The sequence below is a fragment of the Bicyclus anynana genome, chromosome 21 (genome assembly GCF_947172395.1).
Source record: "Bicyclus anynana chromosome 21, ilBicAnyn1.1, whole genome shotgun sequence".
NCBI classification, from domain to species: Eukaryota; Metazoa; Arthropoda; class Insecta; order Lepidoptera; family Nymphalidae; genus Bicyclus; species Bicyclus anynana.
The window spans coordinates 1,862,035-1,878,797 of record NC_069103.1 but is presented as its reverse complement, the minus strand read 5'-3'; the positions used below and the strand labels follow the sequence as shown (position 1 = coordinate 1,878,797).

Here is a 16,763-nt window from a genome sequence, read left to right as displayed (position 1 = left end):
ATCCTGGTACAATTTTTTTCAGTGGCTACTGATCAAATCATTGATGACCTATAGTATGATGGCATTACATCATATTATAGATACATTGATGGCATGGCAGCACCTTAGGACCCCAATATCCATCGACTCTTGAACTATGTGGCCTGCCCATTACCACTTCAGCTTCGCGACTCGCTGAGCTATGTCAGTGACTTTGGTTTGTTTGCGGATCTCCTCATTTCTGATTCGATCACGCAGAGAAACTCGAAGCATAACTCGCTCTGTCGCCCGCTGAGTGACTTTGAGCCTTCTAATAAGGCCCATAGTAAGCAACCAAGTCTCAAATCTTTACTTATAAATCTAAAACTTACCAATAAATCACAGCTATAGCAATCTCCATTCTCCATCTTGACTAAATTTCTCATTTCTCTTCCTAGTGCCTTCGGTGAATCATAGCCTGCTATCTTAGCACCATAGACTATATCAACATTCTGTATTGCATTAGACTTCAGTTCTTTGTTAATGGCTTCCAAGAGCACGTCATTCTCTACTATGTAAGCTACATCGTCATCCAAGATGTCAGAACTGCTGAAAGATATTAAGGCTTCAGAACAAGCATCCCATACCTGAAAAAGTAGAAACATGGCAAGTTTTAGGGTTCTGTAGCAGTAGAAAAAAGCTGAATCCTTATAGGATAGACTATGACTTTGTTGTCTGTATGGTGGATTGTGTGAGTATCATCAATTTCGAGAATGCTTGTAAGTATTGAGTTAAAATTAAAATCATATAAAAATTTAAAAAAAAATGAGGCCAAATCAGGATTCGTAGACTTCACACACATGTAGAATTGAGAAAATTCTCAGGTATGCAGGTTTTCTCATGATGTTTTTCCTTCATCATTGGGACACATGATATTAATTTCTTAAAATGCACATAACTGAAACGTTAGAGGTGCATGTTCCTGACCAGATTCAAATTTACGCCATCCAAATCTAAGGCAGAGGTCATATCCACTGAGCTATGACATATCTAGAGGGTATGGTGATGATGATGCTTACTTGCATATGCCTGACAGGTTGAAGTCTCATGTTCTCTACATGCGGCCACACATCTATAGAGTTCATCAGTGACTTGGTGTTTTGGTTCAAAGCCACCACTCGGTTGCTATATTCAGGCTTCAACACAAACTTTTTATCAGGACTACCCTCAAGGAGAAGAATCTTTAATTTTGACAGTAGTGAGTTTTTACCTGAAACAGCATAAATAGCACGGTTCAATATTTTTAAAAAGTGTAGCATTAAATGAAATCAAAGATGGTCCAAAATAGTATGTAGCCCAGGATCAGTCATTGTACCCAGGCGGAAATAAAAGAAAATAAAATTTTTAACCATTTTCGATTATACAAATCTACAAATATACTATAATTCTTTCAAAATAATATTCCTTCTCTCCCAAAACATACAACACTAATATGACCGAATCGGATTTGAACCCACACGCTTCGGAATTGGAGGCAAAGGTCATATCCACTGGGCTATCTCATATCTGCATCAAATACCAATTCTTATGAGTAGTAGTAGTACATGATCATCAACTTTTAACAAGTGATCAGAAAAGTATTGACTGCATTCTGAAGGTCTAAACCCTCTTTGGGATACAGACTTAGCAAGTAAAGTTGAATAACATTCTATATTTAAAATCACACATACCCATAGCACAGGCCAAGGTGCACCCGACCATTCCTCCGCCGGCAATGATAATATCATATTTTCCTTTTACCTTATCCTGAGTATTATCACCAGACAATCGGGTAGTCGACACATTTCTTGCATGTGTAGAAATTCGTGTCATTAGTAAGTTATTTAACGAATTTACCCGGCATAAAACCATTGTGACTGCTTCCCTTCCTTGGTTTCGTAGTAATAAAAAGCGTATTATGCTAATTTGATACAGTAGGTAATTTTCTATTTCGGCATTTCAATTACCTTGATGTTTTATTAGTATAAAATTTATGATTTATTATTCCTATTTACAAATTATAATCATTAATTTCGTATTTCGTAACAAAACACAACACGAGATTGCGAAAAATATATTGTCAAATGTCATTGTCATTGTCATTGTCAGACGCACAGCCGTCACTGTCAAACCATGGACGTCAATTATGGCAAGCTGTCAAAACTATTACAGATTGGTAAGAACTCTTTACAATGACAATGTCAAACTTATTCTCGGAGGATTAATTAATCACTATAAAAATTGACGATGTTAACCCTAGAAGCCCAATCTACGTAAATTTTACGTATACCACGGCGAAATATCTCTGTCTCTTTCACGTTTACCGTCCGATCGCCGCTAACTTCTGAACCAACTCAGTGGCCATTAAGACCTTGCAGGACGCAGTTGCGTTATCTCGGTAAGTGCCGCCATTTTGTTGTAATAGAGAGGTTGCACGTAATTTTGTCGTATAATTGGGCTTTGTGTAACTTTTGAAATTGTTTCAAATTTTTATTTTTGTGATTTATTTGAGTTAATCTTAATGCTTCGTTACATTTTTCATATGATATTAATATTTTCAGGTTGAATACAAAATGGAATCCCGTCAACAGCTAAACCAGGACGAAATAGTTGCAATTTTAGAAAATGATGACGATTATTCTCCGCTGGATTCGGACTCCGAGGAAGAAGATCTTGTAGTTGAAGATGATGTCTGGAGTGATAACGAGGACGCGATGATCGACTTCATTGAAGATACAAGAAGGCAAGAGGGCTCCGATAACAATATTGCTTCTCGGGAATTGCCTAATCTTGAGGTAACTTCATTGACTACACACAGAATAATTTGTTTGCCTCAGCGGTCAATACGTGGAAAAAACAACCATATATGGTCAACTACAAAGGGACGTACGACGGGAAGGACTTCGGCTATCAATATTATACGCACAAATAGAGGACCAACGCGAATGTGTCGGAATATTGTTGATCCATTGCTCTGTTTTCAACTTTATATAACAGACGAGACAATATAACAAATGTTTTGAAAAATGTGGTACCGCCATCTCCGGAAAATATTAGTGATGAGCCAGAACCAAAGAAACGACGCTATTGTGGATTTTGTTCATATAAAAAAAGCGGATGACCAAAGCGCAGTGTTGCAAATGCTTAAAGGCTATATGTGGAGAACACAATATTGATGTTTGTCAAGACTGCATTTAAAGACTGTTTTTTTCTAAGAGACTTATATAGTATTATTACAAGTTTATTTGATTTTATGAAAACAATTAAAACTACTTGATTTTTTTTATAATTACGTAATTTTAAGAAATAGTGTTAGAAGCTTGATGTTTTTGTTGATTTTTTTCCAAGATTTGATTAAAGTGCCATAATTATATTAATAAAGAGTATTTTTAACTTAAAAAGTATTTTATTTATTAATTAAAACTTAAATTATGATAACTCATGCAAAAATATAGTTCATTACCAGAAAAACATTGGAAAACTCTGAAATTTATTTTTACACGTAATTTTTACGTATGATTGGGCTTTATAGCTATTTAAATATGATTGGGCTTCTAGGGTTAAATAAAATGTTATAAAATAAGTTAAAAAGCTATAGTTATTTATCTATTGCTGTTACTTTTCAGACTGCTGAAGCAATGAATGCTATCATGTTTCTTATCAGTTCTTACTTAATCTTTTCACCCATAGTTAGTTATGAGTACCTATGTTGGTTTGACCTTTATTATTTGAAATTAGCGGCATCTTTCGCGTGGAGTTTGTTTTTCTGACATTCTGACTATGTCTGCTTTTGGACCCTACGCCCGATCTGCTTCAAACTTGATCTACCGTAGGTATAAACTGCATAAAACTCGGGCTACTGAAACAAGCTTGATGTTGAAGCCTAGATGCTAAAAAGTGAGATTTCCAGCTAATGATGAGCCGTTCGTTCAAAAGTTTAGACTTATTACGGGTTGGGATGATACGTCTGTAATTTTCTTAGACCATTAAAAAGTGGTCTAAGGTAATTTTTTATGAGTATTAAACCGACGAACGTCAATTATTTTTTAATCTCATAAAGTAAGTATAAGTAGGTATCGTCTTTCAAACAAAAAAAGAATAAATGAAATCGGATCACGCAGTGAATTACTTACAGCTAAGTCGGCATTTTGACATTCATATTTTATCCCAAGGTACCCATGCCGATTTTCGGGATAAAAATTAACCTGTGACCACTTTTAACCATTCTTCACAGTATGGACTGTAATCGTGCCATGTTTCACTAGAATTCATTCAACAATTTATTAATAATCATGATCGTACCTACCTACCTAACATACCAACTAACATGCAAACTGCAATGCATGCATTGGTCATCATATTTTTAAACAGTTGCGGTATTATGCTTTGGGGAAACCTGATGCATATTATACTTATCCAGATAGATGATGCATCAGATTTTTAATTTTGTTTTCTGTACTTATAATAGGTTCTGTAGGTTTAAGAACTAGATTTTTTCCATGACAATTTAGTCGTCCACTTATATAGAGCTTCAGAGCGATGTACCTACGTATGTAAGGCAAAGGTAATTTATCTAATTTGAATTTGAAGTTCAGTAGTAAAGTATCGACTACGTAATTCGCCCAAAAGGTAGACTAATTAATTTGATATTGTCGATTATGCGATACCCTACTGTATGAATAGGTTAAATTAAATTGAGTTAATGATCAACAATCACCATGGCGACGAGTACCAAAACACAAGAATCTCACTTGTTTTATTAACCTCACTAGTTTAGCAATTGATTACTATGGTATTATTAAGTTATGCATAGCTGTAGTGTGTTCAGGAATGCGTGTGTTAATGTGCCAGTGGATCCTGTAAGTAAAATGCCTAAGACTGCGTACGAACGTAATGAAAAGACATTGACGGAACAGTGCTCCATAGAATCTTCTTGTGGCTCAGTGTCTGCTGACATCGAGGCTGAGAAACTAAAGGATTTCTACCGAAGTATACCTGATTACAACGACATAAACCATTTGTCGGAAGCAGAGTTTTATTCCACACTGAGAAGACTGAGAGACAAAAAAAAATTAATGCTCGGCCTCGCTGTAGAACATATAGACCATTGTATCTACGATGACAGATACGAAAACGACGAAATCGTTCCAACAGTAAAGAAAAATCCGAGAGTTTTCCAAAGAAAAAAGTCTCTGACAATCTCTGAGAAACCTATTCCTCAAGTCAACGTCACAAAAGCGTCTACAAATAGACCTATACGGAAAACGGATGGCTGTGAATTGGAAAATCTGACGTCAGATGTACAAATTGATCCAACGAAAACTAGTCTGTCTGTGAAAGGAGTGACCAAAATGGATAGGCCTAAAAGAAATCATTCGGCGTGTTCAATATCTTGGCACGACGATAAACTTGAATCTACGAAAGAAATTGACGAAAAATTCGATAAGTTTTTCGAAGAAAACAGTTATGATGACGATGGGTTATATAAAACGCAAAGTATGCCGTCAAGTCCATTACGTACAAGGCGATCTGGATCGAGACGTAGAAAGAGCATCACGATACCGAAACCTTTTAAAATGACTGAAAGGTAAGACGGTTTGCGAAACAAATGAGTGAAAACAAATGGGTTTTACCGTCCATTAAAGGTGGTAAAACCGGAGTCGAGTGTTACCTTATAGTGCAGAGCATAGTGGCGTATTCGTTTGTTTTTCTGAGTCCTATTTTTTTTTTGTATAAAAAAAAATATATCGTGTATGATCACGGATTAATGATATAGGTACTCGTAGTATCTACATTGTATGCTGACACTTGATATCTTAAGACAGTTAATAAACAACGAAAGCTAAATAGGAAAATCTTAAAAAAAAGGTTTTGCAGTCAATTGTTCTTTTTTATATTCATTAAAATATTATAAGTCCTGAATATAAGGACGTTTTCCATTCAAAATATCCTAAAGAACCGTATCTTCATCAATTGTTTGACATGTTTTTGGTTAAAAATTTCCGTAATTCATGATTTTTCGAATTATATAATATATGTCAACAATGGATATAAAAAAAAAACAAAAAAAAATTGCAAACGCATGCGCCACTATATCCTGCACTATAATATTTGTTTTGCTCATTTTCCCATCTGGTTTGGATTGTGGTTTCGCTTGTCACTGATTACTAATTAAATTATTCTAATTAGGTATATCTCATTAATTTATTGTTTCAAGTTCGTTTATTTAATTGTTTTAATGAATTTGACGTGCTTTCTAAGGTTTTATAAACTTATATATTAGTAGTATTTTATAGAGGTAAAGTTTGTGGTATTGTAGAGAGTAATCACTGGATCTAGAGAACTGATTTTACAAAATTCTTTTACCACTTGAAAGCCACGTTATTTGTGAGTATTATAGGCTATATTTTATCCCACAGGAACGGATATTACGCGAATGAACCCGGGGTCCCGTAGGTACCTATATTAATTTTCTATATACTTATAATAAATCTGTAGAGAGGTCAATTCTGTACATGAAACATGTATTTCCAAAACATACATACAGCCGAACGTAGAACCTCCTCCTTGAAAGTCGGTTAAAAATAACTAACAGAGGGTGTGATCGATACTGATTCCAAAAATGCAATCAGTAAAATTTTTTACTGTCTGTCTGTTCGTCATAGAAACGAAAACTACTCGACGGATTTTAATGAAACTTGGTACTTATTCTTCATACTCCTGGGTAGATTATAGTATACTTTTCATCACGCTACGATCAATAGGAGCAGAGCAGTGAAGGGAAATTTTGAGAAAACGGGAGAAGTTACTCCATTTTTGTATCGATACCTACTACTGTAAGGGCTGGATTAAAGAGGTCAAGGGCGGACGCGGACGTCCGCTATTTATAAAATAAATGAATAAATTGTCGTGTATATTTATAGAGACGAAGAAGATCGTATAGTCAACGAGTTGCGGGGTCTGCAAAAATCCATGTCCGAGGATATGTTACACCAGAAGCGTGAGAGGAAGCGGTTTCGAGCCAAGCCGGTGCCAATTGAATCCAGGATCCCTTTGTATGACAGAATACTCGAAGATCAAGCTATGAGGTTACAATTTGTATCTAGTCTAGTTAGTAATTGTTACACCTACGAGGGCGGTACTGAAAATTTAGGGAATCAAGGAAGTGACACAACATTACTATTTAAAAATAAAAAGAATACAATAGGGAACATAAGCTAACTTATCCTAAAAAAAAAAAAATGGTATAAAAATGTATTTATTGGTTTTCGAAGTATTCTTCGCGAAATTTGACACATTTTTCCATACGATAGAACCAATCATTGAAGCAACCATTTCATTCGGAAGTTGGAGTCTCCAAAATGGGCGTTTTGTAGGCGTCCACAGCTTCTTCAGGTGATGAAAATCTCTGAACACGCAATTTATTCTTTATTTTTGGGAAAGTCTAATAATTCCATGTTTTTTTGCTCTAAAAACTCTTCTCAACCACCAAATAAATTTGAAAAACCCTGGTGACAAGACCGAGAATATTTTTTTAAATTCATAAATGATATTCGATTTTTAAAACCAAGGTGTTTTTAAATAAAAAGATTTAAATATGACAGAAACAGTAGAAATATTCCATTCCCGATACTTAAGGATAAGGAAGCTAAAGCTAAGTGAAGTTTGGTTGAACGTACTAATTTCTGAAACTGCTGGCTCAAATTGAAGAAATCTTTTCGTGTTGAATTTGTAATAATCACGCAACGACTAATTATTAGTGGAGCAAGAAAAAATTGTCGAAAATGGGAAGAAGAAAATTTTAATTTTGAATGCTTTCGTTGGCAAAAAATATAATAAAAAAAATTTGTAACAGACAAAAAAAAATACTTTAGCCCCTAGAGGATGAAATAGTTGTTTAGCCCCGCTGTGCAGTGTGCATAAGACAGTGTTTTTGAGCAAGAGTAGTGAAAAAATATATTTAAAGAAGATCGTATTATAGGAAATAGTTACCTACTACTGCTAATCAGTTATGAACTTTTGAGTGTAGGTACATAAATAACTTTGATACAATAACCGACATGTAGATAATATTACTATAGTTGTTTGTATAAACATAATACGCAGCAACGGTAGTTGAATAGGCATCATCTGATCACATAACACTATTACCATGCTTCTACTACCAGAATACGGGATAAGAGCAGTGCAGGCGCAGCATGCGACCGAGAGAAATAGACAAAATGTCGACCAATGACGACAGCAGTTGTCCGCGTCCCATCTCTTTCGTCTTATGATAATGGTAGCACCGCTATTTGTTGAAAGGAGAAACCCAGTCTCCACACACAGGCCCAAAAAAACGAACGAAAGAAATCTGAAAATTGGCCATAAATCATAACATTTATGGAAACCTCATGGAGCCAATTTTCAGCAAAATCTACGTTGACTAAATCACCTACATTACTTTAAAGGTGCATTTGCGTAAATTGTTCGGACCTTTTTGACATCAAATTAATTGCATTATCTGTGTTATATTGATTTTTCTAGGGATTTCACATTAACTAGATACATTTTGTCAAAATCTCAAGGAAAGCTGTCAGTTTGACAAAGATAATACATATATTTAATTTACTGTCAAACGTATCTGATCACATTGATATTCATTGATATTCACATTCAAAGACAGCTGACAACCAATGTCAATCAGTGAAATACGCATTTTTGTAAAGCTAGATCAGTATGAAAATAATGAAATCAGCTTATTTTCCTTATGGAGTAATCTAGTAAAAAAAACAAGATTTTTAGTAAATTTTTCGTATCGTTTTGAAAAGTGGGCCCAATTTCAAACTTCTCATTTGTTTATTTATCTTCATGAGATATGTTGTTGGTCGCATGATAGGCCATAATTACATATTACTCCCTCTCTCTTTCTTTGCGAAAGCGACAGTAATATCCCGGTTCGTCCGCTATTGGTTGACTTGTCGTAGTGCGAATTGCACGTAGAAGGATAAACTAGCTCGCAAAACGTTGGAACATTCACATCAATTCTGACAGCAGTTCTATTTTTAGTCCCTGTGTAGGGAAGCAGCATTTTCCACCTCAATACTGAGATCAAAGCAACACTACTTTCCGAGTATGAGAAATGAATATTGTACAAAAATAATCTTCAAACTTCATGAACTTTATTATCCAATATCCTATGGCGCTAACTTTATCATCGGAATCAGTAGGTAAATAGGACAGTCCTGCATAAACACTAAATATGGTGACTACCGCATGATTGGGAATTTATCGCATTGGAAAAACCCGCCTTATTTTATCACGAAGTTAAAGATACATAATTTTTATCGCAAATTAAAACCGGTCAAAGTTGACCTGTCTGCATATATGGCATAGTCTAGTGCAGGGTTTCTCAAAGTGGGGTACGCGAACCCTTAGGCCCTAGGGTTTCGCCATTTGTCGGCAGGGGGGGGGGGGAGAGCTTCATTAGTTAATAAGGGGTTCGCTGTCTCTTGGAAATTTTAACAGGGGTTCGTGGAGCCGAAAGTTTAAGAAACCCTGGTCTAGTGTACCTAATTAGGTTTATAATTACCGCGGAAAAGTTATCTATACTAATAATAGAAAGAAAGGTCGATCATCAGCGTGGCCTGTGAATTTTATTTTTACTATATTATGAACACACAAACTTTCCCGTCAGACACTGTTCCGATCATTACTCATCATCATTACTCTAAGCCCGCTACGGTGCACCAAAGGCAACCCATGTTCGGCTCACTGTAGAGCACGAGTCTCCTCTCTTAATGAGAGGGGTTAGGCTAATAGTCCACACGCTGGCCAAATGCAGATTGGCAGACATCACACACCTAAAAGTATTAAGAAAATTCTCAGGTATACAGGTTTCCTCACGATGTTTTACTTCACCGCTTAAGACACGTGATATTTAATTTCCTAAAATGCACTTCAATGCAATTCCATACTTAACTGAAAAGTTAGAGCCCCCGCTCACTTACAACTTTTAGTTGGCCGACTTAATCGGCCGATTATAAAACAGGTATAGCGATGTGTGACAGCCCGCACATCTGTCCAACTAAATCGTCCAACCAACCAATTAAAAAGTCGTCCAATTATCGGCCAACTAAAAATTGTAGCGGCCACCCTTAGAATTCGAATCTACGCCCTCCGAATCGAAGGCAGAGGTCCACTGGGCTATCACGGCTTTCTACAAAGTTACCGTTCACTGACTGATCATAAGTTGGTTTTGCAGACGAGCAATAACGAAGATAAACAGCGAAGCAGAGCTTCGTGCTCAGATGAAGCCGTTTAGCTTCACGAAGCGCGAAGAAGCGTCCATCGGCGGAGCGTGCGAGAGAGCCGCGAGCGTGCTACCGAAGTGCAAGAAGAAAAAGCGGTTTCGAGCGCGGCCGGTGCCAAAGAACCTGTTTTCTAACTATTTTTACGACAAAATTAAGGAGGATAACTTTTTCCGGTAGAATTTCCGAATGATTTAGATTTAGAATTTTTTATTTAGAGATCAGCCTGCGCTAACGCGCCTACTAACGCGAAAAATTAAGAATTCTCTACACAAACTTTGAACCCCTATTTTATTTTATTTTTTTTTTTTTTTATTCTTTACAAGTTAGCCCTTGACTACAATCTCACCTGATGGTAAGTGATGATGCAGTCTAAGATGGAAGCGGGCTAACTTGTTAGGAGGAGGATGAAAATCCACACCCCTTTCGGTTTCTACACGGCATCGTACCGGAACGCTAAATCGCTTGGCGGTACGTCTTTGCCGGTAGGGTGGTAACTAGCCACGGCCGAAGCCTCCCACCAGCCAGACCTGGACAAATTAAGAAAATCTCAATCTGCCCAGCCGGGGATCGAACCCAGGACCTCCGTCTTGTAAATCCACCGCGCATACCACTGCACCACGGAGGCCGTCAAAAATTTCACCTCTTTATGATTTTATTTTCGCGACAAAGAGTATTCTATAACTTTCTTCATATTACTGTCACAATTCGTGACAAATTTCATTTAAATTCATTTAGTAGTTACAGCGTGATGCCTGGTCAACAAAAACACAGACTGACATAAATAAAAAAATATACTTTTGGTTTTGGTTTCAGTATCCATTATCTAATGCACTCCAACATTTTTTTTTAAATATTCTCAATGTACAGAATTTGTCCTGGTACATTTTTATTATTTTTAATTATTTTATCATGGTCATGTATGCCATTGCTCGTAATTACCCATTGTAGTACTAGCTGTCTATTGTGCAATTCAGCTTCGCAAAATCATTCGTACTACAATGTCTCTTATTAGATGTCAGTGGTATAAATAACTATTTCCATATCGCTCAGTGAATCCAGAGATGACCCCCTATAACACCGTTTTATCTCTAATATCGGTATACAAAAAAATTTATTAGTTAGGTAATTTCTCAAGTGCTTTTATCTAAAAGCATTTCTGAAACCACAAAAGTAAGGTTTTCTTTCCAGCTCGATGAACCGTCGTGTACGGGCGGAGGAAATGCTTCGCAACTCTCGCTTCCCAGGCAGCATAGCTGTGCGCGACCGAAGCCGCCTGTCAACCCCGGCAGCTCACAGCGACCTACCCAGAGACCCTTCCCCGGCAGTCCCTTCAGTGACCTCTTCAGACCGACAGCGCTGTTCCAGCCCGACGAAGGAAATGAGAAAGTCGAAAGCCAAAGAAGATTTTATTACCACAAGTCCACAACCGTTTAAATTCAATACTGCAGAAAGAGCATCTAAAAAGGTTTGTCCAAAATTCATATCAAAATCATCATCAGCTTATTGATTAATTAACAGTTAACTCTTTTATGAAAGAGAAGTAAGTTGCGCCATCTAATTGTTTACTGATGGGCAGGATATCCAATACACTTGCGTTATTATCCCTCTGGTTGGAAAGGCCTATCCTTTCAGTCCTCAGACCAATTTTTTCGGCGAAATAAGCGTCAGCTCTTGGGTTATCTGACCCATGGCTCAATTTGTCAGACACCATATTAATAAATTTATGGTGTTCGATGACCAGGAGCCCAAAGTCTAAAATGCAAGCGACACAAATAGGTACATAGATTTGACCGAGTATTTCCGTTTTTCATGGCTCCAATAAACAAATTTGTCAGAATTAAATTACTCCTATTTTCAGATGATCGACATCACAAAGAAGATTTACGAAGGGACAAAAAGTAGCAACAGTAGGAGTACTGTCGACAAATCCGAAGACGTTTTTAATAAAACGCAAGCGTATTCTGCCTTGGATCTAAAGGGTATTGCGGCTGGGCGGTCCAATTTAGCGGCATTGTTCAGAGCTGAAGCAGTCAGGCAGAAGTTCGAAATGGAATCAGCTCGACGGATGGCAGAGCAACGACGGAGGTCTGAGAACAGGCAACGGGATCGCTTACTCAGGTCTAAACCTGCTTGGCATCTTGTTAAGAACAAGTAAGATAATAGATTGGTGGATCGTAAACTTTCAGTTTATCTTTTCTCTTTATCCTTCCTATAACCACGCATCTGTTAGACCGACAAAACACATTTTCAGTCATATTTTTTTTCCTAGAAACAATGGCGAGTCTAGATTTTTGCTAGCTATCGGATTTATTGCTTACTTCGTTTTAGTGTACCTTCTTTTTAGTGTAAGTTTATTTTTATTTTTCAAAGTAAAAAATACGATTAGTTCGGTTTTTTGGAAAACCTAAGAAAAATCTCGAATTTTTAGGGCTGTTTTGTAAGTACTAATAAGTCCATTACATACGAGTTAGTGATAATGAAGTTATAGTAGGTATACCATTAATTTACTCATTTATACTTAAGTTTTAAAATTAAATATTACTTAAACAGGTTTTGATACAGTAAGAATATCAAAAACTGCGGGTATAGGTGTTTCAAAAATTGGCGCGGGTACAGGAAGGTTAAAAGTAAAACGCACACCTTTCTTTTATTAGGATTAGTTAGAACTATCATTGACAACTCTGATTTTAGCACGATGGCATAGCATACAATAATTAAACGTTGAATAATAAATCAGTGATTAGATCAAAGATAAGTTGTCTATTAAAGCAAATTAATATTTGTCAATTTACCGTTTCAGTCACGAAGAGGACATAGCAATGCGATTGCAAACGAGGCGTGATGAAGAGAGGATGAGGCGGGAAGAGTTTCTCCATGAAATGGAGCTGATGTATGGAAGGGTCCAGCAACAACCGATGCTATTCGAGAGATACTATGCACCACGTTCAGGAGCCACGACTGTTGATTCAATACAACTGTCTCCAAGGAAAAGTCCTAGTAAAAAGAAAGGTGGTAGAAAAAGTAAAGTCTACAACTTAGGCAGTCCTAGTATTTCGCCAGAATTACGTGGGGATATCATGAAATATTTAGACAAGAAATCTAGTGTAACAGAATTTTACGATGGCAGAGATGTTAAGGAAAATTCCTTAGACAGTTTAGAAAGAAATTAAATGAAGTATTGCGCTATTTTGTTATTGCAAATTCGATTTTATTGCAAATGATTTTAGAAGATTTGAAATTGACCATTGACTCGTTTGTTAGAATTGCATAAAACATTAAAACGAAACTGACAGTACAAACAATACTGTAGATCTATTAGACGGTGTGGAATTAAAACAGTAAAAAATAGTTATCTCTGTAAGAATATTATTGATTTTTTGATTTATTTCAAATAGTTGTTCATACACCCAAAAATTTTATACTATTACATATGTCACGAGCGCGACAAATCTGAAGCGAATAAAGGTGGCTAATTTTCTTATAACATAAATTTAAAAATATTAAATATTTCATTTACTCGAATAGTAAACAATGAAACTTATTTAAGCCAATAATACCTAAATATTGTCTAAAATGTTGAATTGTGTTTGGGAAGTGTAAAACTATATATACATAAATATATAACGTAAGCAAATACAAAATTGTGCTCAGTGGAGTCGCTAAATTCGCATCACTTATTGCGGTGATTTTGTAGGCTAATAAATAATAGGCTAATAGTATAAAATCTTTGCATACAACTAAAAATGTATTTTATTTTAAGCTAGCGACCCGCCCCATCTTCGCATGGGAGCATATCTTAAATACTAATATTATGATTAGTTTATACCAAATGATATTATAATGGAACAAGCACACCGCTGACCGCTGCCAATCGGGATGAAACATATGACTCAACAGCCGCTGTACGCCCTCTTTTTAATTATTTGTATGTATTATAATAGTTCACTCTCTCATTTATTTATTAGTTCTTTTTTTTAATTTTAACAATGTCAATATAAGTATAAAATACAAAACACTTTATAAAATTTATAAAAAAAATCCGATCTCCCGATGCGGGACATTTGAGTGCCCAAGCAACCGGTGGTCAGGGCTCCAGAGTTAGGAACCTCCTCACAATACACGCCGTCTCAAGAATCACTGCCTTCTGTATCCGACTCTTGATCCAACAGTTAAGCGAAAGCTTCTTAAGGTGTTGGTCGAAGCAGTTAATAGTTTATGTTATTATACCTACATAAAAACCTTCCTCTTGAATCACTATCTATTGCTGGACTAAAATTTCACTACTGTGGAAGCGATTTCATACTATGTAATGGTTTCAAGTATAGGCAGGTGCATTGTAAATATTCCGTCTTTGACGCTTTGATAATATTATGTTAAGTTTTGTTCTTATATTTGTTCGTCTTACTAGCTCGAATTTCTGCAAAATCGGTACCTATTATAACAGTTAGCATGTAAAGTGATTTGAATTTCGAATGTTACAATAAGTATTTATGCCTATGTCATGTAATAGGGGTCATTGTAGTTTGCTTTTGTGTTTTTTCTGCAATGAAGCCAAGCCAAATTGCATAGTAGACGGCACGGGTGCTACAATCGCTAATTTCGTGCAGTGGCATACAATACCTTTTCTACGACTATTATAAACTAAATAAAAGAGTGAACAAAACTTGGTATATAATAAGTAATTGGCGTTGGGACTCCTCGATTTTAGTATATGCGTGGACTCCTAGATTTGTCTCTAATAAGAAAACCTGAATTTTTGTAGCCAATGACATGGAACTATTTAAAAATTAACAAAAACTCATTGTAGCACTGTTTACCCATGCGCTAATAAACATTACTAAACGACATGAGGAATGGATAGATTTGAGATATGGTTTGAGATTTTATATTAAGTAGATTACGAAATGGGAGTAGAAAAACGAGATTAACTACTACCTATCCTGGAAAATTTATTTGAATACCAAAATAGTAACGTTTTACACGCACGTAGGCTATAAAGAAGACTTTTCGGAGCTAGTGAGTTGAAAGTAAGTATTAAAGGATTGTTGTTTAAGTTTAATATCCTGTATTTTTTAAGTTTTTCATTTTTAAAAGGTTTTAAACTGTTTTGTTGTAAATGACACTGTAGAAAATTAATAAAAGCACAAATTTAAGTATTTGTTATTATTTACTAGCGGACCCGGTCAAGCTTCGCTTTGACTTATTTTTTATTTGCACTTCTTCCCTACCCCTACCCTACACTACCCTACTCCTACCCCTACTATACCCTACCCTACCCTACCGCTAACCTACCCCTACCCTACCCCTATACCATACCCCTACCCTACCACAACTCTACCATACCCCTACCCTACCCTACTCCTACTCTACACCCACCCTACCCATACCCTACCCCTACCCTACTTCTGAATTCATTTGTTACAAAAAATGTGATAATAAATGACAACCGATTTTGTGCAAACTTATATATATATATATATATCTGTTATTGTACATGAAAATCGGTTAAGTAGTTTTTAAGTTATCCTATTTTTTAGGTTCATAGTACGGAATTTGTTTTTTTATTATTTCTCAGGAAATACGTAGTTTCATACTCGTCACCATTATTTCTAAAAACAAATTAATATCTCAAAAACTATGAATTTCCGCAAGTTGAAATTTTAGGAGTAGACTAACATAAACAAGAACTATGAAACATAAAAATTTCAACTCTCAAATCAATTGTATATATTGCACAGTTAAGCCATTTTATCTGCCCTCCTTTTTACCCACTCTTAAGTATGGTAACTTTTTGGTAACATAAATCCTACTTAAACCATCAGAAAGTTTTCCCCTCTTGATAATTAAATCGCCTACACAGAGATGTCATTATTAAGCTCGCGTCTTTGCGTGGCTATTTATAATATTCGTTGCATAGTTTAGATAACAGTTGATAAACCCCATTAGGTATAATAAAATAAAAAGGTTATAGTTAAAGTTCAAATGTTATCGTATTTATGGTTGTCGTTATTATTCCTATCATGTTTTTTATAACCTACGAAAACACGCAGCTGTGATAGCCCAGTGGATATGACCTCTGCTTCCGATTCCGGAGGGTGTGGGTTCGAATCCGGTCCGGGGCATGCACACAACTTTTCAGTTGTGTGCATTTTAAGAAATTAAATATCACGTGTCTCAATCGGTGAAGGAAAACATCGTGAGGAAACCTGCATACGAGAGAATTATCTCAATTCTCTGCGTGTGTGAAGTCTGCCAATCCGCATTGGGCCAGCGTGGTGGACTATTGGCCTAACCCCTCTCATTCTGAGAGGAGACTCGAGCTCAGCAGTGAACCGAATATGGGTTGATGACGACGAAAACACGGAGAGAAGGTTATCCATACGACGTATTTTTTTTATGTGAACACACGTAACTTTTTTGTGAGACGTCCGATTTTGATAATACTTTTTTTATTGGCAAGGGTATATTTTGAAT

The 16,763-nt window shown here is 36.1% G+C and overlaps 2 protein-coding genes across 2 annotated transcripts in view; one reads left to right on the top strand and one right to left on the bottom strand.

The window, feature by feature from the left end:
- Nucleotides 1-2,047, bottom strand: part of LOC112051368 (ubiquinone biosynthesis monooxygenase COQ6, mitochondrial) — a 36,245-nt gene extending 34,198 nt beyond the window's left edge. The window contains exons 1-3 of the mRNA XM_052888086.1: nucleotides 1,689-2,047; nucleotides 1,038-1,228; nucleotides 351-605 (exon numbers count right to left, since the gene is read on the bottom strand). Of these exons, the coding sequence (XP_052744046.1) occupies nucleotides 351-605; nucleotides 1,038-1,228; nucleotides 1,689-1,869 (627 nt within the window). The 5' untranslated portion in view covers nucleotides 1,870-2,047. The remainder of the gene's footprint in view (nucleotides 1-350; nucleotides 606-1,037; nucleotides 1,229-1,688) is intronic.
- A 2,605-nt stretch (nucleotides 2,048-4,652) lies between these two features.
- Nucleotides 4,653-13,859, top strand: LOC112056710 (protein FAM161A). The gene is made up of 6 exons (XM_024097188.2): nucleotides 4,653-5,584; nucleotides 6,921-7,085; nucleotides 10,241-10,462; nucleotides 11,478-11,754; nucleotides 12,148-12,440; nucleotides 13,090-13,859. The coding sequence occupies exons 1-6, from the start codon at nucleotides 4,803-4,805 to the stop codon at nucleotides 13,457-13,459; spliced, it is 2,109 nt and encodes a 702-aa protein (XP_023952956.1). The 5' UTR covers nucleotides 4,653-4,802; the 3' UTR covers nucleotides 13,460-13,859.
- Nucleotides 13,860-16,763: the final 2,904 nt, after the last annotated feature.

Bases quoted from the DNA above. Each gene is read 5' to 3' on its own strand.
- LOC112056710 (XM_024097188.2), top strand. From the start codon at position 4,803: ATGCATAGCTGTAGTGTGTTCAGGAATGCGTGTGTTAATGTGCCAGTG. The intron at 11,755-12,147 runs GTTTGTCCAAAA...TCCTATTTTCAG, and splicing joins CAGAAAGAGCATCTAAAAAG to ATGATCGACATCACAAAGAA. The intron at 12,441-13,089 runs GTAAGATAATAG...TTACCGTTTCAG, and splicing joins TGGCATCTTGTTAAGAACAA to TCACGAAGAGGACATAGCAA.